This window comes from Pyrgilauda ruficollis, unplaced genomic scaffold (assembly GCF_017590135.1).
Source record: "Pyrgilauda ruficollis isolate IOZ18807 unplaced genomic scaffold, ASM1759013v1 scaffold101, whole genome shotgun sequence".
In the NCBI taxonomy this organism is placed as follows: domain Eukaryota; kingdom Metazoa; phylum Chordata; class Aves; order Passeriformes; family Passeridae; genus Pyrgilauda; species Pyrgilauda ruficollis.
In genome coordinates this window covers 557,949-582,190 of record NW_024508213.1, presented here as the reverse complement: position 1 = coordinate 582,190, position 24,242 = coordinate 557,949, and the positions used below count along the sequence as shown (strand labels likewise).

General features: G+C 44.1%; 2 protein-coding genes across 4 annotated transcripts in view; one reads left to right on the top strand and one right to left on the bottom strand.

Annotated features, from left to right (window-relative positions):
- Positions 1–1,375: 1,375 nt before the first annotated feature.
- On the bottom strand, positions 1,376–24,234 carry URB2 (URB2 ribosome biogenesis homolog). 2 transcript variants are annotated; one of them, XM_041468876.1, is made up of 10 exons: positions 20,563–24,234; positions 19,348–19,513; positions 17,945–18,121; positions 13,340–16,700; positions 10,516–10,676; positions 9,187–9,297; positions 8,045–8,287; positions 7,572–7,662; positions 5,838–5,977; positions 1,376–2,131 (listed from the first exon to the last, which is right to left on the bottom strand). In XM_041468876.1, exons 1-10 carry the CDS (start codon positions 20,868–20,870, stop codon positions 1,934–1,936), a joined length of 4,956 nt encoding a protein of 1,651 aa, XP_041324810.1. In that variant the 5' UTR covers positions 20,871–24,234; the 3' UTR covers positions 1,376–1,933. The 2 variants fall into 2 exon arrangements, with proteins under 2 accessions (XP_041324810.1, XP_041324820.1); XM_041468886.1 differs by lacking the exon at positions 20,563–24,234 and adding an exon at positions 19,678–19,879.
- The window catches only part of TAF5L (TATA-box binding protein associated factor 5 like), a 19,341-nt gene continuing 15,045 nt past the window's right edge, over positions 19,947–24,242 (top strand). Inside the window, exon 1 of one of the 2 annotated variants that reach the window (XM_041468897.1) lies at positions 19,947–20,145. The gene's annotated coding sequence lies outside the window, so the exon portion shown is untranslated. Of the gene's footprint in view, positions 20,146–20,222; positions 20,408–24,242 lie in introns of those variants that run through there. The other variant, XM_041468904.1, reaches the window with a different exon arrangement.

Sequence of the window (24,242 nt, the reverse complement as noted above, 5' to 3'; positions counted from 1 at the left end):
CCCTGTACATCTAAGTCAGTTACGCATTTTCATTTCCAAATCAAGAGGTTAAAATTGGTAACAATTTAAAAGTTTGTATTAATGAAATAAAACTGATCTCAACTCAACTAGCTTACCTTCTCTGGCTAGTGTTATTTACTGCGGCGTGCACTCAGAAGCTTTTGAGCTGTGTGTGTGGCTTGCACCATATGGCTGCATCAGGGGAGCCTTGACACACATGCCAGAGATGCTACCTCACTTCCTTCCTCCCTCACTTCCTTCCTCCCCCGCTCCAAACCCAGCTCTCCTTTTTTCTGCTGTTCTTTCCACATCCTCCCCCAGTGCTCAAAACCTTCCTTCGTTTTCCAGTGTATTAACTGTCTCCACCCTGGAGACCTCCCCTCTTTGGATGCCTCCAGCTCCTACATGTTTCCCTTCTGGGACCTATGTCACTGTCCCACTTCCTGGTGCGGCAGAAGTAACTCCCCTTCCCACTGCTGGCCCACATGAAATAAAATACAGAAGTGGCCCAGTGGTGCACAGGATCCAGCTTGGTCAGAGTTAACTTGCTTCATGGCAGCTTATATGCCACTGTGGTTTGCAGTTGTGACTGGAAAAGTGTTAATAACATAGCACTATTACTTCTGAACACAGCTTCCACAGTATCAAAGCCCTTCAAGATGCTTTTTCAGGATGAGAGGAGGATCATCTCCAATCCAAAGGATGAAGTTTAGCGAGCCCTGCTCACCTCCCTCATCTGAGCCACATGGAGCCTTTTGCCCCAGACAAACTTCTTCCTTTGGACCTTGCTATGGAGGCAGATGGACCCAGAAAAGTGGTAAGCCACATTCCAGTCTCCCTCTGCCCACCCCCTATTTATAGATTAAAGCAAATAATCATATGAGAGTACTGAGTTCTTTCTACCTACATGTACATGTGAAGACTGTTTTACCACTTAGATAAAACTTAGATCTTTAGTCTGTATCATTAAAAAAACCCAAACTTCTGTCATTTAGCTAATGAAAGGGAGTTATTTGATAAAACTTGATAAAGCTTCCTGTCAGAAGCTGAGCTGAGCTGCAAGAAGTCGAGGGCTTACTCTTAACCTAGAGTGAATACAAAGCAACAAGGCTCAGCTCAGACCAAGAAGAGTCTCAGATAGTAACAGTGGTAATTAACATTTGTCACAAGCCAAACAGAGAGTGCACTGAGAGTGACCACAGCTGGGATGACTAAGTGTAACTGCTTAATGACAGTAAATCGAACAGAGCTCCAGGTAGTCAGTCTTTTTGATTATCATGAGATCAGAGGATAATACAGTTGGGAAGGAAATTCAATAGGTCAGACCAAGTTGCCCAGGGCTGGACTGGACAGCAAAACCAATCAAGCAAAGAGATACAATCTTCCAAATTTTTTACTTTTACTTCTGCAGGTTTGCACAGTAACCTACTGTACGGCTGCATAATATTGATAAAGTTCTTCAGTTACAAAATGTAAAATAACAGGGTACAAAAATAAGCACTTTAACTGCTTTAATTCTGCTTACCATGTAAGCAAAAGCGGGAGTTATATCCATCGCTGGCTTTTAGACCAGACTATTGCTTCCACAGGAAAGCAACAAGATGTGCCAAAGCCTGAAGCCTGACATCTGCTGCCAAATTGCAGTGAGCTCCCCAAGGCTCCCAGAGAGCTCACCAGGGGCCAGCAGAGGAACAGCAGTTCTGCCATTTGTGGCACAACACAGGACCAGAACCAAGAGCACAGCACACCCTCCCTCCCCAGTTCCCTTTTTCCCTGTTATGAAGGCTGGCTGTATAGGGATAAATGCAATCCATGTTTAGGACCCTCCTCAAGTTCGATTTTACTCATTATCCCAAACCAAATAGCAACTGAGCATCTTCTGAGCACTCCAAGATCAATTCATAACTGATCACGCAGCACCAGGCAGGATTCATCATGCAGTGTACTTTTCCTCCCCCTGCTTCTTTGCTTTGTGGTAGCGGTTGTAATCATCATACAGATCCTTGAAGACCTGCCTCACGCCTGCTGGGAGCGATGCATTTAAGAATTTGATGTCCCGTTCAATGCAAAGGTCAAGTATGTGATATATTCCTTCTGTGAGATGTGTCTTCACAGCTGGATGCAAAGTCACCTGCAAGAAGAACAAAATTGCCTTGAACTTGAAGACAGAAAGGCAAGACAACACCATTTCCACAGTCAGTATACATTAAATGCTGACAACATTATCCTTTGCATCAGACCATCTGGAACAGCCCATTAGATAAAATCCAAGATTTTGACTTGTGCAGTATTTTCCTGAATTTTGCAAACATGTTTTGCAAAACGAGCACAGCCCTTGCAGTAAAATCCACAGGAGTACTATACACATTGCTGCAGCGGCAAAGACACTAATCATTCTGGAATCACAGGAACACTCCTCAGCACAACTCTAATTAAAAAACCCTAAAATACTTGCCTTGAATTACACATTTCAGTAGATTCTGTATGTCTGTATATATATAGGCTGTATGCTATTATGTCAGTTTCAAATGAGCACTTCATTTACATTGGGTAGAAACAATTTTAACATATCATGTAACAATTTCATATTTATCTAACAATTTTTTCTGAGTACTTCAATGTACACGCCTTAATGAAAGAAGCCTTCAAAAATCTCAAAAACATACATTTCCTTAATCTGTTTTAACACCAAGAATCAGGTACCTTGCCTGAAGTCATGCAGAAAGTTGGAGGAATACAAGAAATGACTCAGGACTCAGCACCCTGCTCCTGACATTACCTCTTGCTCAACCCCACAACCAGTAGAACCGCCACTACAACCAGGAACATCAGCACTGACGCTGGACCCCTCTGCTGCTCCAGGCTAACTGAAATTTGTCCTGTGCTCACAAATCACTTGCTAAATACTTCACTGCCCAAGACAGTGCTGGCCTCCGGCATCAATGCATTATTTTTGCTGCAGAACCTTATCTTATCTTTGCTGAATCCCAAAATTAGCTTTATGCCTCCAGATGTGAGCCTCTGCACTCCAGACCTAATGAAAATCACATAAAAAGCCGTCATTAAAATTCAGGCCCCTTTCTTCCTTAGGCAACTAATAAACTTTCTGCTAATGAAGTGCACTTCTCATCACTGTGACAGGCTTCCACCCTCTTTCTGCCCTAAATGTGGAACAGCTAATATGTTTTGTTAGATGCACTAATATAGCACAGAAAAACATATAGCAGGCATTAAGGCACATAAGATTTCCTTTAGATCTGTGACCCTGCAGAGTTTGCATGTGCAAGAGGTTGTAATTTTCCCCTTCTCTGTCAGTTGATCGATTGGTTTGTTTACAACAGATGTTATTTCTCCCTGCACTGTGCAATACAGTTGGAAAACAGCTGAGCATCACAGCTCCCAGTGAATGCACTGGGGTGGGCTCTCCCTTCCTAGGGCAGAGAAATGACTGCAGAGAACAAGGACAGGAAAACCCACAGCTATTGACAATATGGACCAGAGGGCCCACTTGGGATAAGCAGCTGTCTCAGAGCCACAGTTAACAGAACTGCATCCCTCACATCACAAATTCATCTGGACCCATGCCTTATTTGGGCCATTCTTACTTTGCAGTTTCCTATAAACACCAACAACACCATGGGAAGCAGAGCCAAAGATTTAAACAGCTGCCACTACTGGCTGGCAGTTAATTATACTTGTAAGTGGTTTATGGTCTATACAGTTAGCAAAACCAATTTGTCAAGCATTACAGAGTTCTTGATGTGAGACATTAAATGTGTGAAGAGGTATTCCTCTATTGCTGAATTAAGCAACAGCTCATAGGCAACAAGCAGAAAGCACTGTCAACAGTATGAAAGAGATGCCACCCACTCCAGTAAGGGATCTTTCTAAATTAATACAAAATAATTTATGGTATAAAGAGGAAGCACTGAGGGAGCTGTTACACAATGGCTTTAGGGATAAGTGACTGCTTAGGCCAGTAGCTTTCATCAGTACTAGTTTGCAGACCCTTAAAAGGGTTCCAGTAAGTGTGCAGATGCCTACATAAAGACTTAAATCTACTAATACGTTTTTCTCAGTTATCTTTGATGGACCCTCAGGGTCTTCATATCACAGGGAGAAAGCCACTGATCCTGACTCGGAAGAGATGAATGGTTAAAAGAGCTTTTCTCTCCAGAGCAACATGAAAGATGTGTACATGCCCCATTTAAGACAGGCATGTGAGGGCCCCCTTTCCTCTGATATCCATCAATTCTCAGCAGTCTAATGAGCAAATGAATCATCAGCTACTTGTGATCTATCTATTCTGTCAGACAGAAGACACTCCTTTGCCACAGTGTCTGCTGGCTCACTACACCAATTTCCCCTTCCACACCCAAAGGTTCCATGCATACATTACTAATCTGTGGTTTCAGCTATCATCCATCACTTTCCATTTCCCAGTGAACATCTTGCACAAAACTTTCCTAGACATCTCACGAGACTGTGTACTCCTGCTAATACTGAGACAAGTGTCCTTTCAACTTAAAAAGGTCGTTTGACAATTCAAGTCAGGCTTTCAAACTTACAGTCAGTGATGACCAGATTACAGAATTCAAAGACAGTTAAAGGGAAGCTACTTTAACAGCAATTTTCCCTTTGCTGAACTACTACATTCAGTATGTAAACAATAACCAACTAGGAACAGTAAATAATATGGCTAAAATCTGATATCTCCCATTATTTTGCTCCCCCATTCCACCCTCCACCAAAAAAAAAGAAAAAAGGCGACAGAGAAGGCAGTGAAGTTTAACCTCTGTAATAACCTTCATGGTTAGTTGCACTGGTTACACTACAATCCTTCAGAAACATAGCACCAGTTAGGATTTTCTTTTTGTAAGAGGGTCTTAAAACAAAGACTAGGTTTCCTTTCTGTATTTCAGCCCATGCCCAGGCCAGAACCACAAATAATCAGTTTGCAGGTACTTGCACCACAACAGCATTCAAACCCTGGTGAAATCTGCATCTATTGGGCTGAAGAAAATGACAAGCTGAAGTTACCTCTGGATGAGAGAAAACACTGATCTGGGTCTGGCATCCATAAAAGTAATTGCTTTCAATAAGGATCAGAATGATATCTTTGGTAAAGAAGGAGAATTACCGAAAAGCTAACAACTCTTGCCTTGTGGCAACATTTTTTTCATTTTTTCATTAATCATTTAGACCATATTAAAAGATTTTTTCCAGAAGAATCTTCCACCATTACTTTGCCAGATGGGGACTTAACTGCTATCAGTCCTGGACAACTGAGACTATTTGGGAGATAAACTTAACTACCAGATGTATAAGGAAGACATTTTCAACAATGATAGTGCCAAAACTCTGGAACATGTTGTCCAGACAGGTGGTGGATATTTCATTCAAGGCCAGGTAGGATGTGGCTATGAGCAAGACATTTTCAATATCTGATGTATTTCAAGATGTCCCTGCTCATTGTAGAGAAGCTGGACTAGATGACCTTTAAATCTTTCAATCTTTTAACCCAAATCATTCTATGATTCTATGAAGAAAAGCAACATCCAACATGGCACTAAAGCAAAACAGCTTTGTACCTAGGCACTACATTGTTTTACCTTAAAAGACAAAAAACACAGCCCACACCTTTAGAAAATTTTCCAGGAGTTTGGTAAGAAAGATTCTCATGAACTCTTGCATAATACAAAAGTCTGAATCAAACCTGCATCTCCACGAGGTATAACAATTGTAGCTTCACACATTTTACAGAATTTAACAGAGTTGCCTTTGAAACAGAAACTCCAAAGCTAGCTCAATACTGTGGCACTTTCAAGATGGCATACCTTCTGCAATTCAGTGACATAGTGAGCCACAATGAAGGCAGAAAACACAGTGAAGTCCTCCATTTCTGCAGCAATATAAGTATACATCCGTTCCACCAAGTGTGCACATTTCAGTATCATTTCAAACTCATCCACGTTGCCTAAAACACAAAGTGAGATGCAGCCTGGCATTTGAAGTTTAAAAACATTAGGAAAAAAAACCCAAAGAATCATTCAGTCTTCCATGATCCTTGAACAACATGAGGCCAAGCACAGCTTGCCTATTTTATCATCTTTTCTTATCAAGCCACAGCTAGAGGCCCCCCACAACACACAAAATACATCCCTTAGAGTGGCTACTTTGTAGAAGCATACTGATTCCAATTTCATGTGCACTGCAAGACAAAAATTACTTGTTATAGATGTTGAAGTGCTCACAACAGCAGTTATGGTCCTTTTCACAATTCAGTCCCAACTAGCACTGTGGAGGAGAGAATGAGGACACAAGAAAATTGTATTCCCTGCCTAGAGAAAATCAGAAGACATTTCTTAGAAACAGCATAGTAAGAAAGCTCTTTGATGAGATCTATTACGTGGAATAGATGCAGCAAAAACTGCATCACTGGAGGTATCTAAAGTGAGACTGGTGAGATCAGCTAAGAATTAACTCAATAGGCAGAGAATGAAGAGAGCTAGTAAAACAAGGGAGAAGGGAAATCCAGAAATTACTTCCATGTTACCTGTTACAAAAACAGAACGATCCTGCAAAGACAAACAGCATAATTTTCAGCTTGAGGATGCCATGTACCTGTAAGCTTCCTGTGATGACTGCCTTATGTAAACATATTGCAGAAGCAAGAAAATTCTCCAAATCTGGCACCAGTTTAACATACCTTTTCCTCTATCACTGAGCCTCAGTTAATATATTCCTCTACAATGAATACATACACTTATATTTGCCCACAGCTGTGGGCAACACATCAGCTGAGATAAATCTAAACATGGCACAGGCTGTAGGACATCAGCAGAAAGCTGGGATACAATCAGTTTCGGGCCATGAAGTCAGCTTATCTCAAAACCCTCCACTATTAATGACAGGGTATCTGTGTCCTGGCCATCTTATTCAGTGTGGACATCTCTGACTTGTCCACTTTGACTATGTAAACTCTTTAATAACTTCCTGTAATAAGTCTGTTTTTTCCCCTTCCTCTTAGGATATTTAATTACCCTTATTCCAAATCCTTGACCATATGGATATATCATCTAATCCCAAATGATGCTTCGGATACACAAAGAGTTCTTATACTTAGCACAGAATGGTGACAGCTCAACTCTGTAGTAAACATAGTTCTAATCTAAAAAAAATCCATTTAGTAGCATCCATTTGGGATTATAACTCACACATATTAGCATGAATCACTGGAGCTCACAGCCACCATGCTTGCAGACACAGGGTTTGACAGGAAGAGCAGAAATTGGGCACAGTAAGCCTTACTGCTTCCTGTCTACTTGCCAGCCAGTCAGTGAAGAATAACTTACTCACCAAAAGCAATGCTGTCCGCATGCAGCACCCCAGGAGCCCCAGTTATCTTCCTAAGCCCACTACCACAAAGCTCATCCCCAGTTTTTCATAAAGGACAGGTCTGACAGGGATGACAGTTTCAATGCCACAACTAGGTTTTGAGGACTTTGTCCTGTTCAGCATCTCCTCTTCTACAGTATATATATAAAGCAAAGGTGGAAAAAATATGGTACCTCTGTCTCCTTTCTGACGTCCTTCATGCATGACAGAAACAACCAGACGATGGAAACTGCTCAGAAAGGATGGTGCTGCTTTCAACAGCACCTGAAAAACACATGAAATAAAAACATGTGAGAATACATAGTAGAGGGAGTGGAGAGGGTAGAAACTATCTTCTCATTCTGCATCCTGAGCTATTTGTGCTTCGAGAATCAATCATAGAAAAAGGAAACATTTTCTCCTAACCTAGCATCAGATGCTCATAAGCAATCCGCTGCCAAAGAACAACAGTGCAGGCACAAGCAAAGCAGGAGAGCAACTGAAATTATGTGATTTTGAGATTCCCAGCCTTTTAAATGACAAGCAGTACAATGCACTTTCATACTATCAAGACAAAATATTTCAAAATCATAAAAAAAAAATTCTATCACTAATATGTTTGCTCTTTCAAACCTTTTCCCCTTCTCCCACCCCATCACAGATATACCTTTGGATGACACTGCACAATAGAGAAGAGCACTTCATGGACCCCCAGGAAGACACCATGATAGTCTTCTGTCTTCAGATGATCCAGAGGGACTGTCAGAAGAATACTGAATGCCAATGAAACGTGATGTGGATTCACAAGAATCCCTTCTCCCTGCCTTAGCAGAGCTGATACAGTCTCTAGAATAGGTATAACTATGATGGAAATCAGTGCCTGGTCCTGACAGGCCTCTTTGGTTTGCAGCTACAAGACAGGAAACAGACAATGAGAAATGCATTAGTGTTGGAACACCAGAGAACCCTAAGCTCTGACTGGAGTCAGTGGAACTAGACTGGTGTGAGCTGGATTGGCAAGGAGACTCCTGCACCTGAGCCATTTTCATGCACTTGTGCCCGGTGTGAGGATGCATATGATGCATTTCAAACAAACACTGCTGTGAGCATTGGAATGGCAACTGGAATGACAACTATTCCCCAGCCTCCTGAAAACCAGCACCTCTTTGCACCCCTTCACACAAATCCAATGATGCAGTTTACATGCGTGCAGACCTATCAAAAGGGGCAGAAACTGCAAGCTTATGATTCCCAGCCACTGCAGAACCAACCGCTGATAAATTCTTGCCTAGAGATATCATCCCAAGAGAAGAAAAACCTACATCACTAGGTTATATGCTGTACAAACAAAAGGCGGGGAACTTGCGTTTGATTAGTTTCAGTTAAGTTTCCCTTTCATAATTCAGTGAATTTATATAATTACTTTTTTCTATAAGCACTTGTTTTGTTTTGCTGCTGTTGGCTTCTGCTGCAACACATGGCTGATGGTTATCTTCTTTGGACAGGAAGAAGGACAGGAGACAGAGTCTCTACTCTGCAGTCTAACAAGTTTCTCCCAAGCTCCATATTACACAGTGTAGTTCCATAAAATTACTGTGTATAAGAAATGGATGACCTGCACACTGCACTTACAGGAGATTTACTTGAGGAAGGAGGAGAAAAAGGGTCTACACAAAAACGATCAGATGAATCTGGCATGGATTTGTTTAGTTTTGTTCCTGTGTGTCTCTGTGCACGTTGGCTGTATCCACTAGAGAGTCTAACAGATAGGAGGGGTAGGTAATGAAGTTACAATAAAGAGATACTTACAGCTAAAGCTGTGATTATCTGTGGGCTGGCAAACCAGAAAGCTTTCCCTTTGTCTCCACTTAATGGGCAGCTGAGCAACAATTTGGTTAGCGAAACAGCTGACAATACTTCCTGCAGAAAGCAGACGGACCATCAGTCAGGGGTACAAGGCACACTGGCTCCTTTCATGTACAAAAGAGCTCTTTCAAGGTCAGTGGCACTTTTGAGCATTACCAGAGCCTAGACACATCAAAGACCTCCCACCAATACCTCTCTTTGGAAATTTTGAAGCAAGCAGCAGCTCAACAGAATTCAATGCACTGAGCAGCACTGACACAAATGTACTTTACGCCACATTTGCTTCACAATCAACTTACTGTACAAAAAAGCTTACATGACTTTTAAGAAAGGAAAGCCTTCTCATACAACTGCCACTAGATAACAGAGGGAAGCAGAGGCAATACAAGGATACCAATACACTATAAATTAAGAATGCTGCTTTTGGCAGCAGGGTTTTTTTAGTTGCTAGTTGTTTATACAGACTGATAAAAGAAGCATGTTGCAAGCTATATTCAGGTGGCAGGAATTATCTGTGCAGTTCAGGAATTCCAGATACACCTTCAAAAAGATGCATCAAGAATTGATGCAGCACATCTGCCTCTCTTCTGACAAATAAGATAGGGCTGGATAATCCCACAAATTTAATCCAAGTGTCATTCTCAAATCACTGGACTTTCTATGGAGCATACAGCAGACTTTTTTTTGCCAGAAGTGTTCCATACATCACCACTGGTGTTTAAGCTGCTCTGACAAAGGGCACATAATTTAAAAAGATACCGAGTGCTATCTGGGTATTGCTGAGTAGTCTTTAGAGCAACAAGTACCAAAAGCACAGGTGCAGTTTTGGTTTTACTTAAAAATGCCAGCACTTCTAGAAGTGCCTTTAACCTTGTAAAAAAGAGCCACAGATAATCACTGACTGCTGGTATCTGCTGTGCAAGAGCTCTGAGCAGCAAGTAGGAAAGAGCTTTCAGAATGGCCTGTAACACCACAGCTGTGTGATTTCTATTGACAATACATGGACTCGAGACTGCTGAGTCCTTAAGATGAAAGTCCTTAAGACAGAAAGTTTTCTGAGTAGGTTTCCATGATCTTTCCATCTCTCAGTTTATATACAGAACATAGCACAGTCACAAAGCCCTTATCCATGTAAATTAATTTGACCTGATCACTGAACATGAATCAGGAAGAAAAAAAAATATTTAACAAATGCCATTCAGCCAACAACCTTGCTTCAAGATACAGCAGACTGCAGAAGGAAGCTGACAACACATTAAGCTCATGCCTTACTTTAGCCTTCTGCTGCCAAATATTCCTCACTTCCAGTCCCTGCAGCACCAGCCTCATTATGGCATAAAACTCCTCGGCAGAGCAGTTTCCCAGCACCTGCACAAGCACCTCTGTCAGCTCCATCTCCATATTTCGGATCACTTGGATTGTAATTGCAGGACCTGTGTATTCAAGAGACAAAAGCAATCAATTCCCAAGACAAAGACTTCCACAGGTAAGAATAGGGCAAACTGAAAATAAAACACTTCTGAGGGTACCTTTTTAACACTCAAATAAATAGAGGGCTTGATACTTTCTGCTTACCTTTCTCCCCACTAGTGCAATAACTTGATAATCTCAAGTATATCCTACCTTCAGGTTCAGAGCAGTCATCATACCAACAAAAAGTCTTCAGTAATACTAAAAGACTACACCAAAGCAGCTGCACAAGCCAAGGGAGCAGGTTAAACAAGCCACACGTCTTTCTACAAATGGTGGCCAGAGATCTATCACAAATCATAAAAATACAAAGCTTTTTCTATGACTACTTAATAGCAATGCAAACACTGAGATCACAACTGCACTTCACTTGAACAGTAGTCTCCAAAGAAGAGTGTGCACACCCCAGGGTGTGCACAAGACAATTCACTGGGGTGTGGGAATTATAAGTAAAATATCTTTAATACAAAAACATATTTTAAATAGTATTTACTTCATCTTTATCTCATTCTTTTTAAACATTTTCTGTATGTGTGCTTTATAATATACATAGTGGAACAGCACATGTATAATTTGTAATTAAGTTATATTGAGGCTGTGTGTTCAATTTCTTAGAGTATTTTAATGATAGGTGTATGCAATCAAAAATGTTTGGACATCACTGCACCAGAGCATGCCAGTAATAAGTTTGACAGACTCCAGCAGTTTGAAGAAGTCAAAGAGAACAGTTATTCCTGCTCTCTGCTCATCTCTCTTTGTGAATGAGACAATATAAAGGAGCCATTAGGTCCCACAGCTGGCAGCAAAGGGTTTTCATGTAATTTCCAGCCCTGGCACTTTATTTGGTGAGGATAAAGGAACCCATCTGTTGTATCGTGCTTTTTGTTTTATCAGTGGGTCTATGGTTTGATTTGTGATTCACTGTTTTTCCTTGGTGCTGGTTTTTTCTTTTGTCTCCACCCTTTTCCCAGAAATGTCGTCAGCTAGTTTCTAGTTTCTATTTCTCCAAATTTTACCCATTTCCTAAGACTGTTTTTCTTCCTTGGAAGTTTATTGGTTCGTTACCGTTATTCTCCGCCTGGGTTTTTACTCCCAACTCTCCTGATTTGTTGGAAGTTGGGTCTGCCCCTGCCTTTCCCCTGAGATATAAGTCTTTGTCGGCCCCCGAATTGAGGCCCAGGAAGAAAGAGGGGAAGAAACACCATCAAATAAAGTTTTCCTGGGACCCCTGTGCACTGCCTGTGTTTTATTCTGCGCCGAATCAACTGACAACTGGGATTGAACGGAGCTCCAGGAGGAAAAACTGCCGCCCCCCACTCTCAACATCAGCTAGCCGGGGAAAGCGAAGCGGCAGATTTGGCGCTCCCAACGTGGGACACTGGTGTGCTTGTCCCAGTGCAAGCACCTTGCCTTGCTGCAGGAGCCCAACAGCTACTTCTCTGCTGCTGTCTGCGCAAAGCCCTGATTCGTTTGAGTCTTCCGCAAGCTTTCTTTCTCCGCTTCTGAGTGAGGAGGAAGGGCGGAAAAAGTCCATAGAGCTATAAAATTCACCGATGGGCTCTTCTTAGAGTCATAAAAGGAGCTCGTCAAATGATCTTATCTTGCCACACGTTGGGCGCCAAATCTGCCACTTCTCTTCCCCGGCTAGCTGATGTTGAGAGTGAGGGGCGGCAGTTTTCCCCCTGGAGCTCCTTGAATCCCAGTTGTCAGTCAATTCAGCGCAGTACAAAACACAGGCAGCGCACAGGGGTCCCAGGGAAACTTTATTTGATGGTGTTTCTTCCCCTCTTTCTTACTGGGCCCCAGCTAGGGGGCCAACAAAGACTTATATCTCAGGGGAAAGGCAGGGGCAGACCCAGCCTCCAACAAATCAGGAGAGTTGGGAGTAAAAACCCAGGCGGGAATAACGGTAACGAACCAATAAACTTCCAAGGAAGAAAAACTGTCTTAGGAAATGGGTAAAATTTGGAGAAATAGAAACTAGAAACTAGCTGACAACATTTCTGGGAAAAGGGTGGAGACAAAAGAAAAAACCAGCACCAAGGAAAACTACTAAATCACAAATCAAACCATAGACCCACTGATAAAACAAAAAGCACGATACAACACCCACCTGCCAATATCCCACAAAATTTATCAGCATTACCACATGGTGTTCATCATCCATAACAGTTAGGTAATTTCCACTGTTCTATAAACTCACTTACCAGATACAAAAGCAGATGAGTATTTTACTCTAAGATCTGACCTGGTGCAGATCAGCTGCTTCAGTGGTGCCTGCTATACCAATTACACAAGCAGGACACTGCAGTTCAGCCCTACCTCCAGAAGTATTACCATGTTCCAGTTGCTTTCAAGATGCTCTACCAGGGATGAGTAACTCAGGACCTCAACTTTATTAAAATGTTAACATCTATCAGATCATTACTAAACTAGATGGTGGCTGTGGTCCAGGTACCAAAATATTGCCTCCTTGAAAATTTTCCTGTTATGCATTTAAAAAAGGATAGCCTGCTGTTTTAACACAAGTAAACAAATGCAGACTTTCAAAGAAACTGTATGCTTTGCTAAATGGCTTTTAACCCACAAAATTAGCAAAAGAGGTGAAGAAAGAGAATTTTCATACCAGAGAGAAGCTTTTTTATAGCAAAAACAACCATGACTGCAGTTTCTTTTTCAGGATACAGCGCTGGCACAGAGCAGAAGACAGTCAGGAACTGCAACGCAAGCTGAAGGAACTGCAGATTACTCCCTGCACAGGGCAGCTCTTTCAGTATCTGAGAGTAAAACTCTTGGTACAGTTTAACACGGGGCTGCTTCCAACACCCACTGGGCTCCTTCTGCCAGTCCTTCTTGACAGGATGGCTCAGATCTGCTTTGAGGAGAGTACTGACAGATGCTATGAATGCCACAGGCAAAGGCTGGTTTGGGGTGTTACTCTGAAGACCGTGTTCAACAGTTCTGACCATCTGCAGAACCACTGGTTCCAACAGAGCACACAGCACATCCACAGAATGCAGTTTCTTTTCTGGCAGCTGCTGGAGGTGCAGTGTGACAACATGACAGAGTGTGGTGAATGCTGTGAGCAGCAATTGCTCAGCTTCGGGATTCCAGTTTTTCCACTCTATGCTTTTGGCTGCACCTGTGTCTGGCCTGCAGCTCACCAGGAAAGACATGAACTTTTCCAAGTTGAGCTTCACACTTTGTCTTCTTTCAATAATCATCTGAAGGAAGTTTTCCAAGAACTCTTGGACTTCCTGGACATACTGTGCCCAAACAGGAACAGTCAAGACATCAGTGAAGAATTTGCAAGCTGTAAGCTGGGAGGTCATGACAGCCTCAAGAACATCGCTGGCATGTAACACCTTAAGAACAGAGTTGGAGTTCCTGCCAGCTTGCAGGCATCTCAGGAGGTGGAGGCAAGTACTTAAAACCTTCAGCAGTAACAATTTGCTGCAAGAGACACTAGCCCTGGTATTAACTAGCAGAGATAGCAGCACCAGAAAACACCGAGTACAGTCAGAGGGAAGAAAACTGTCTAATTTCAGGAGCGAAACAATTTCTAACAAACCCAGGCATCTTTGTAGCTGACGTTCCTTCAGGATGATAGGGCAGCCATTTTTTGCTAACAATGCTATACATTGGGCAACTTTCTCCAGTGTTTTCCAAGACAAGCTCAGCTCATCCTTCTGCACTTTGTTTTCCAATGCATCAACAGTTTTGCAAGAAGCCAGAATTTCTTCATGCCAAGGAATACTAGTCACAGACAGCTGCTGCAGTGGCAGATCTACTGAATCCCTGGTAGAAGTGGGCAGCACCGTAGCAAACTGATGAATAAGATGAGTCAGAAAAGCACAGTGCAGGACCCTCATTTCTGGAAGAAGAGAGCTGTGGATCAAACCAAGAGATATCTTTGCAATGCTGATGGAAGGTTCCTGGTCTGTGGCAGCTTCCTGAGCTTCAGCCGTCATCAACGTTTGTAGAAGCACATTTGCAATGTACTCTACATCTTTTAAGGAAAGATACGGCAACAGGATGGTCAGGTTGGATATGACGAGGTGCCAGTGTGCTGTGGGATAGCTAAGTTCTGTTATCACGCTGATATCACCATCCCATGGTTCAGATTCTCCTCTGCTCATGGTAGACCTCCCAGACTCCAGGATGAAAGCTGCAGCATGATGCAAGGCCTGTAGGTCAGCTTTGGTCTGCATTAACATCATCTTCATTTTCTGAAGTGTGAGCAGTTCTAAGCAGTACTTACTAGTGGAGGCAAAACTACTTGCAAGTTCCATAACTCTCCTCCAACACTGCTCCTCCACACCAGGCAGAAAAGCTGAAATGCCCCAGTGCCTTGCAGCAGGTTCAGTAACAGCAGTTTCAGCTGTTGGAGACATGTATTTACTGCAGCTAACACCAAACAGAGCGTCTACTTCAACCCAAGTGTAAACAAGGAGGAGAGCAGCATCACTGGCCTTTCTTAGCCAAAGCTCTGACTTTTCTTCCTCTCTCCTAGGAGCTTGCAGCAGCTCCATCAGTGGCTGAATTATTCCCTCCTGTATGTTTGCCATTAAACGCTGAGTGCGAAGCACAACAGGGGAAGGAGTGACATCATCTAGGCTCCTCATGTTGAACAGAAAAGCATGCAGCACTGAGCACACTGACATCAGCTTCAAGGCTATGTCAACTGACCCTTCAACAGCTGGAATGATAAGGGTCTGGCATTTCTCCACAAAGAGACACAGAATGTCCAGGATCTGGTTGGGTGGCAGTTCAAGAAGGCACTCACGAAGCTTTGCTGTCAGCCCAGCAGAGAAGATGGATGGCCTCAGTTCATCAACAGCTGGCCGGCAAATGACTGTCAGCACCTCTTCAAAGAGCCGTGGGAACTGCCTCAGCTTGGAGTAAATCTGGAATATGGTGCTGATGAGAGTCTCCTGTGGCTTCTTTGTACGTGGGTCATAGGCCTCTGCATCAATCCAAGCTGACGACACCAAGTCATCCAGGTCTGGCTCTACTATGAGATGGTTTAATGACATCAGGAGTTTGAGACACCTGAACCAAGCAGGGATGGAAGCTTGGGAGTGTGTCAGCAGCATCTGTGCTAGCTTCCGGTAAAACCCAAACTGCACCTCCTTGTGCCGGATACGGTCACTGGCGACATTATAGATATCATTGCTGAGCACCAAGTTCAGAAGCTGCTCCAAAGCAAGCAGTTCCATGCTCCAGTCCACAGGGAAAAGCGTATCACTCCTCCCCGCCTCTTGCAGGTCAGATAGCCTGAGACAGCCAAAAAGCCTGCTGAGCATGTGGAAGCACACAAGGTGGTTTTCTGCCTTACAATACGAGTCCAGAAAGAGCTTATATAGCAGAGACACCGAACCAGCCACAACCGCTCCGTGGAGGGCAGGTTCACACAAGTCACTGCCCAGCTTGGTCTGCACTGTGTTGACTGGTAGCAAAAGAGTTTTCAAAGATCCTTTCTTCTTCTCCTGGGATTCCTGCTCTGACAGCAGCTCTTCTTTGTAGGATGAGAAAAGCTCAGGCTGAAATAACCCAGCATGCAGCAAAGTCTCTATTTGGCTTCGTATTTCTCTGCTCAGGTGCTGACACACATGGTTATCATCTGCTTGTGTCCAGCTCCTCACAGTCAGCAAGTGCCTCAGGAGCAAACATGGCTGGAGCAAGTGACTTGTCACTCGCCCAAACACACGGTTTGGGTTGGTTTGCTGCCTCTGGATCAGGAGGTACTGAGCAAAGGTAAGCTGGAGGACGCTGAACAACTGGGAGCCCACAGCATCATCAGAAGCCAGCTGCTGACATGCCAGCTTGGACAGCTTGCTGAGGAGATCAACCAAAAGCTCACACTTTGCTGTGTAAATGATGGACAGTGAAGGAGTAGAAAGGATGCCATTGGAGCAGCTCAGCACAGTGCCAATGTTCTGCTGTGTTTTTTCAGAATAGGCCTCTGATAACCTTTTGTTTATGATCTGAAAAAAGAAACAAAAACAAACCCCAAAAACCAGTCAATTTAGCACAAAAAGATAAAGCCCATTATGATGAGCCAACAACACCTGTGAGCTGTGGCTGCAAGCAAGGGGGATGTGCCAACAGCTGCTGCTGGGCCTCTCACATCATAGGTTTCAAACTAGAAGCTCCACTGCCCTTGCATTTGTTTGCAGCACAAGATGAGTAAAGAAGCCCCCATGCACGCTACTGGCAACAGCATAAGACTATCCATACTTGATACGAATGGTTCATCCTGCAGAAATGGAGTAGGGGTAAATCTCTTCCCTTCTTGAATGGTCCCCAAAATTACGCTCCCAACAACAACAAACCGATACACAATACACATCCCTGCTCTGATACAGGAAGCATATTTAGTAAGAATGTCCATGACTAAATATCATCTTTATATTTGAAAATGAGACAATTTCTGGTCCTGATATCTGGAATGAGGCTATTCTCTTTTCCCTTTGAGGGATACACATTTCTAGAGAACTGATGTTGCATTTCTCTTCCTTTTCTCAAACTTTATGTGTATTTCCCTGCTGTTTTCTTCTTCAATCCATTTTTCACTCACTCCCTTTTGTAATCTTCAGATAATGTCTGCAACAAACTCAGTAACAGTTCACAAATCTGTGTCTATTTTGTCAAAAACCTTACCTGTCTCCATCCACCTTATTGTGGATGGTTCATCTCCTCAGCTGCAACAGTGATGGACTAAAACAGACCCTTAAATTCTTCCTACTGGACCCTCTACCACCTCTGTCCTTAGTGTTCGGGGTACCCTGTCCTGTACCTCTGACCTGATCTTCATCCAAACAGGTTTTCATAACTAGACCACATTTAAATTTGGCACACTTTCTGCATAACATCTCTGAAGGCCTTATTTCATCCAACCAATTCTCCATACTTCACAGTTCAATTTCTACATGTAAAGACAATCTTTTCTTGCATCCCTTCAATCTGATCAAAACTAAAAGGATCATTTTCCCAGGCATTTTCACTGCCTTTGCAGCCGGTCACTAATTCTGCCATTTTTAACCTTAGTGCTGCACAAATACAAAATGTATTTCAGGACAGAAATAGAGAAACTTTTAGTGCAGGTCCTACAAACTATCAGATTAATACATATTTCATGCAATATCTGACACTTTGAGGAAGAGTCAAGTACTGTAAGAGATACATATTGCTATCCAGAATTTTACCAGATATCCACAGTCATAGTTACCTCTGCAATTGAAAAACTGAGACCAACTGTCTTCCCACTCTTCAAGAGATCCTGTAGTCTTTTACTATGGATAACATTGTCAAGATATGCCCAGAGTTTTTCAACAACTTCATCCTCCAGTTCATGTTTCTTGTTGTAGTTGGAAACCAATGCCTGGCTTACCCAATCGAGTAAAACCTGTTAACAGAAGAGAAAACAAGAAATCTTTAACAACCCCCAAGCAAAAACAGGACAAAAGCAGTACCTCCTCAGAGTTACAGCATTTGTGCCTTGGGAACTGTGCTACATCCAAGCAGAACAGCTTCTGAGTGAGCAGAGAAGTCTGCTCCCAAAGGTTTCAATTCCTAAGAGCTTACGCTATATACCAAACGTTGGACCTTGCGTGTACCAAACGTGCTTGCATGTACCATCCCAAAACAGCTTTCAGGAGTAACATCTTTACTCTGACAACATTCTAACAGTTGATACTGGTTGCAAATGCAGTCTTTTAAACCAGCGCTCAGAGAATCAGCTGGTTTTCACTTTCTAACAGGTGCTATTCCACTCACATTCCTTCTCTTCATATGTTTAAATTCACTACCTAAAAATTCAGGCCTAGGAATTTAGATGGATGCCAACTGGAAAAGATTGAAATCTACTAATTACTGTTTCAAAACTGAAGTTGTGGTGTACGGCTAAGTTTAATATTTTAAGTAACAGAAATAACAAGAACCCGAAACACAGCTTTTAGATGTGCAAACCCTAGGCCTGAAAGTACTACCAGGAACAGGACGAGAGGAATAGGATGAGACGCCCCTAACTGAGGGAAACACTGCACAGACCTTCAGGAAACAGGATCAAAACAAAAGACTTAGGAGACAGTGTGGGTTCCATGAAGAGAAAACCAAATCACCTTCCAAGCAGCAGCCCATGAATGCACTGTGTGCTCTTTGCTCATGCACAGCAAGTTCTGAGCACCAGAGAACACACATACAGCCTCAGTCAGTCCTCCCATCCTCAAGTTCTTGTTTTTAACCATGCCCAAAAGCATCTGACTTCAGAGCATCCTGTACTGGACATAATACCAATGGCAATGACAGCTCTAAAGACAATGATTTCTTGTCTCTCTGGGAGACGAAACACAGGCACTATCCTCTCTACAAGAAGTTTCTTCCATCCTGCACGAATGCAGGGCTTTTTGCTGAAGCTACCTGCATGCTGTTATACCTATGTTGCTACAAAAACATTTCATGTAACGACAAAGAAACCAAGAGCTGATCACAATCCTAAATCAGTGCTGTATTTACAGTGCTATCAGCTAGCTAGAAGCTAGATCTGGATTTTAAGAACTGATTCATCCACAGCAGCAATCCGCCATCGGTATTTTCTTCTTTCATCACTGTTCACCACTAAAAAGTACTCACTTGCTCCTTATTAGGCAGGACGCACTGGTGAGAAATCCACGCGAACCGGGCTAGTTTGAGTTTGTCCTCCCAAGAAGTCTTGGCGCTTTTCAGCTTCAGGTAAATCCCGGAGTAGATCGCTGCCATGGGGGCGGCACGTGGGAACAGCGAAGAGGCAGACACGCGTCTGGAAGAAACGCCAAGCAAGAGGAAGGCGGTCGGACGGGCAGCGGCCCCGCACCCGGCACCACGTGGCACCGCTCGGGGCCCAAGCGCCCGCCCGCCCGCCCGCCGCCCACGGCCCCGCTCCCCAGCGCCCACCTCTCCCTTCCCAGCCCCAGTCCCACTCGCCTTCCCCTCCGCTGGCAGGGCCGTCGCTGCCCGCTCCCCGCACCCGGTACGGCCGGGCCCTGCCCGTCGGCCGCTGTCCCCGCCAAGCCGCGCCAGTCGAGCGCTGAGCCCGGGAGGCGGCGCGCTGGGGCGAGCCCGCTCCCATTGGCGGCCAGAGGGCGCTTGCGCGGCCCCGGCCCCGGCCCCGGCCCCGCTCCCGCCCGCCCCGGCGCGCGCTGGGGCGAGCCCGCTCCCATTGGCGGCCAGAGGGCGCTTGCGCGGCCCCGGCCCCGCCATGGAGCGGCCGCCGTCGCCGCCCGCCGGGTCCCGGGCAGCACCGGCCGCACCACCGGTACCGGCCCGCAGGGGAGGCGGCAGCGGCGGCGCGCCCGCCGGCAGCGCCCGGCTCCGCTGGGTGCAGTGACAGCGCCCCCCGGCCGCGCCGGCCCCCGCCTGCCTCCCGTCGCCTCCCGCCGCCTGCGATGCTCAGTGAGTGGGGACCGGCCCGGGCCCGGGGCCCGCGCGGGGGGCGGGGCTGGTGGCGGGAGCAGCGCCCGGGCGTCCCGCGGGCCGCCTCGTGGCGGAGGCCCGCAGGCCCGGCGCGGCGGCGGCTCCCGGCAGGCCGGCGGGGACACCTCGGGCACGGGCGCGGCCTGGGGCAGCCCCGGCTGCGGACGGGGCCGGGCGCGTGCCGTGCGCCCGGAGGTCGCGGGGGGGCCTCTGGTCGTGATATCCTTCTTTCCCTTGGAAAGTGCGTGGGTTTAATGAGCGTCTTCTTATCGCGCCATCTCTCTTCCCTTTTCTTTTTTTTCCTCTTTTTTCTTTTTTTCTTCTTTTTTTTTTTTTTTTTTTTTTTTTTTTAGAAGAGAGGGGTTTATTTTCAGTATTGACAGGAGAAGGCTTTACCTTTGGCGTCCCTTCAGGGAGCGCCCTTCGGCCCGCGGAGCAGCCCCAGGACGGGCGCGGGGCCCCGCAGGGCTCCCGGCCCGGTGTCCCCCGGCAGGGCCCACAAGCGAGCCGTGCCTGGTCCCGCGGCTCCGCTCGGCCCAGGAAGGGTCCGGGGTGGCGGGGCTGAAGCCGAGGTGGTGTGAAGTGGGTTGGAGGAAAGCGTGTCCCGCAGGTCCCACCGAGGACATCGGTGAAGCGCTGCTTGGCACCGACTTGGGGCCGCGGGGGGGTCGGGGGGAAACAATGTGGAATTGGCAAAGCGTCATTCGTGGATGGTGAGCCAGATCTCGGTCCAAATGCAAATGGATTCATGCTCTCTTAAAATCACAGCTGTTCCCTCTCTGCCTCTTCACATGAATGCCACTGCTCAGGCAAAAGCCTTCTCCGTAGTTCCTGATAGCCTGTTTTCCTATTTTGCACCACCACCATGCTCTCCAAGTCAACTTGTCATGTTTACTTGCCTGTTTTTGTGAATTGCAGCTGCTGCATGTGCAACATCCCTTGGCTCTTAGTTCATGGTTATCTCCATATCAGTTTATCCTTATCTCATTTATTCTGAAATTTTGTAAATTTCAGATTATCCTAATGTCACAAAATTTAAAATTGAGGCCTATTATTGTTGGTAGGCCCCATATTTTACCTATGGTGATAAAGGATAAAAGATTTTTTTTTTGCTGTCCACAACTGAGGCCTGAGACAGAGTTCTTATTAGAGAACATTCAAAAGATGCTTTTGTTTTATGCTTTTATTAATTTGGGGGTTGGGTGTTTTTTAACTTAGCTATCTGATGCTCACAGGTCTTTCCTTAGTCTGTTGGAAGAAAGAGACTGCTGTGCCAGTGTCAGGACAGGAATACAGACTCTTTAAAAGGAGTGTTTCCAGTGCTAGTTTTTAAGTTCTTTTTAGTGTGTCTGTACTGGGATTATTTCAAGGCTGTGGAATCTGCCTAAACCTGTACCTGAAATGTAGCATAGGCGGGAAAATAATTTCCTTGTTCCAATGCTTAGTTCACAACTAATTTCCAGCTTTTCCAAGAAGGAGGAATTTGCAATGTGTTTTGTGTTATTAGCCTCTACTCTGGTGGGGGTTTTTTCAGTGGTTTTGGTTCCTCAAAAAAAAAAAATTACCTTAACCTTTTTCCAGTGCTCCAGTTTGGAACACTGCAGAAAATGCTGTATTGTAGCTCTGCATTCTCACAATGCGATCTTACCTCTCTCTTTCCTTATCTATTTTGCTTATCAGTAAAATTAGTTAGAGGGATTAGTATTTATTATTCTCTTTGGCTGTTCAAGGAGAATGAGACAGCTGGAACTTCTGAACAATTGTTTCAAGCTTCATGCATTTTGTGAACAGGGAACTCTATATGCTTTCAGTTTGTTACATATTTTGGAGATTATCCTCAGTTATGAGAGCTAGAATCTTAAAATTGATTGGAAGTTAAAAACAGCAGGCTTGTCCTTTTATGCCTTTAAATTCTGCATCGTTGACCTGTTGTGAATTGGTGTAGCTTGAACCAGGCTGACAGCATTTTGGGAGGCCATTCTTATGTTTATTTTATGATACACTCTAATTTTGATTAAAAGCTCAATAAAGAATATTTGTAGGAGCGTTGGTTTTGCTCTTGCACTTTTCATGAATACTTTTCCTGCCTCGGTGACATTGTTCTTTGTAATGCTGAGTGTGAAGTATAAAGGCAAAGTGGAGGAAGAAGCAAAGAGCTGAATTAGAGTATAGGTGACGCTGTGTCTGATGCCAATGGGTGTTTCTTGACGAAGATGCATTTCTTTAAGGTAGCTCCCTTTGTGTCACCTGGGAGTAGGGAAAAAAAATCTTGTAATACTGCTGGTAACATCCCCTACTGTGACTGCACGGGGAAGTACCTAGGGAGCAAGAAACTGTTCAGATTGCATAAATGCCTCAGTTTATTGCATAAATGCCTCGGCGTGGACCTGGGCAAATCACTTGCACATGAGTCCATGCTGCTGGCTGAAATGCAGAGTGCTAACAGTACATTGTGAAGCTTAGTTAAGGGTATTTTTTACGAGGGTGCTGAGTTGCTGGTCCATCCTTGGGTCCACTGTACTTGGTGGTCTTGATAAGAGTTCTGTCTTTCCTACAGTTTTGTGCAGCAGAAGTGTTACACTTGAGACATTGTCTCAGATATAACTTCTTTAATTGCAGGAAAGATGAAAAGGAAGTTTGCTTTTGGAGTGGAAGAAGGTGTTGAAAACTTTTTATTTTAATGGGTCTATCTGAAAATTCTTTGGAAACTCCCACCTGTTGATGTCCCTTCCCCACCCTCAACAAGTACTTAACCTGTGGGAACAAATGGGAATCTTTTTAAGGTTTTCACCCAAGCATGTGGGTTTGCAATTGCATATATCTGTTGAAAGTGAACTATTGCTGAAACCTTGCATCCTCATCCACTTGTACATAACTTCACAGAAGGGTTATTTTTCTAATAAGTGGAATAAGCACTAAAGTGTGCATGGATATTAGAAAAAATTCATTTGTATTTTTAAAGCTGAAATACCAAATATTTTTTGTAGAAATAATGGTTCTTACAAAAGGAGGAAGACCATCCTTGTCACTCTCAGAGAAGTTGAGTTTCGTCAGATTCACCTGCTCAAACCAGGAAGCACTAGCACTCAGGAAACATTCATGTCCTTGGTAGTGGGGCTGTAAGATGTTGAACTATCTCCAGGCAGGCTTTACCTGGTGTTGTGATAGGAAAAAAACCCTTGTGGCTTAGTTCTGCTTTATTTAAAGCTTTTTAGCTTATCTAACTTCTGTGTAAAGTCAATGGCTATTGTGAAGGATTGGTGCAGTCAGCGACTACCCAAATAGCAAGGGAGTATGATGTACCATACATAAAGGTACTAAGGTTCCTTTCTTACAAGCCAGGGGCTAAAAGGTAGCATTGGACTCATCTTGATTTTGAGGTACTTCCAAGTGGTGTTTGTGAGGATGGGTTCCTAAATGTGTATTTAAAAAAAAAACTTTCAAAATATTCTTTTTTGTTTCAAACTTTTGTAAGAGGGAAGCCTGGATAGGTCAAGGCAAGTGATAAAGAAGGCTCTGCTTTTAATTTCCCTCTTTTTTTTTCCTGGGGACCTATCTGAGTGAAGTGCCAGAAGTCTGGCTCTAACCTTTAAGTTCAGCTTTTGCTTCTTGGACTCCCCAAATAGATTTACTATATAAAGCATTGTTTCCAAAATTTCCATCTTTGTATGTTAATTTCTCATTCCACTGAATCTTCTGGAGTTTTTTTTGTTGGTTGGTTAAGCAGAGGAACCAGAAAATGAAGAGTACGTAAACTGCTGCTGTCAAAACTCAAGGAGGAGAGATACTCCCTTTTTATGAGCTGTTTTTAACAAAAATTCTTCAGTTCACCATTGCAGTTGTAGTAAAGAATACTCAAAACTATTTTTGATTCCTCTGTGAAATTAGTAGAATTAGGCACCAAAATATCTTCAGGGATCTACAAAATGTCTGAGCCAAAAGTACTGAGAGGCAAATCCCTGGAGGTTCTCTTTCATATCTCAGCAATGAAGATACGGAGATATTTGTTTTCTATCAGTATTAATGCAGCTGCAGTCTAAGTTGATCTCAGCCTACCCTGTAAGAGTCTCATCACC

Coding starts and splice junctions, on each gene's coding strand:
- URB2 (XM_041468876.1), bottom strand. CDS start 20,870: ATGACGCTTTGCCAATTCCACATTGTTTCCCCCCGACCCCCCCGCGGC. Junction 18,122..19,347: donor TCCTGCCTAATAAGGAGCAA/GTGAGTACTTTT, acceptor TTCTGTTAACAG/GTTTTACTCGATTGGGTAAG. Junction 7,663..8,044: donor TTGTGCAGTGTCATCCAAAG/GTATATCTGTGA, acceptor TGTGTTTTTCAG/GTGCTGTTGAAAGCAGCACC.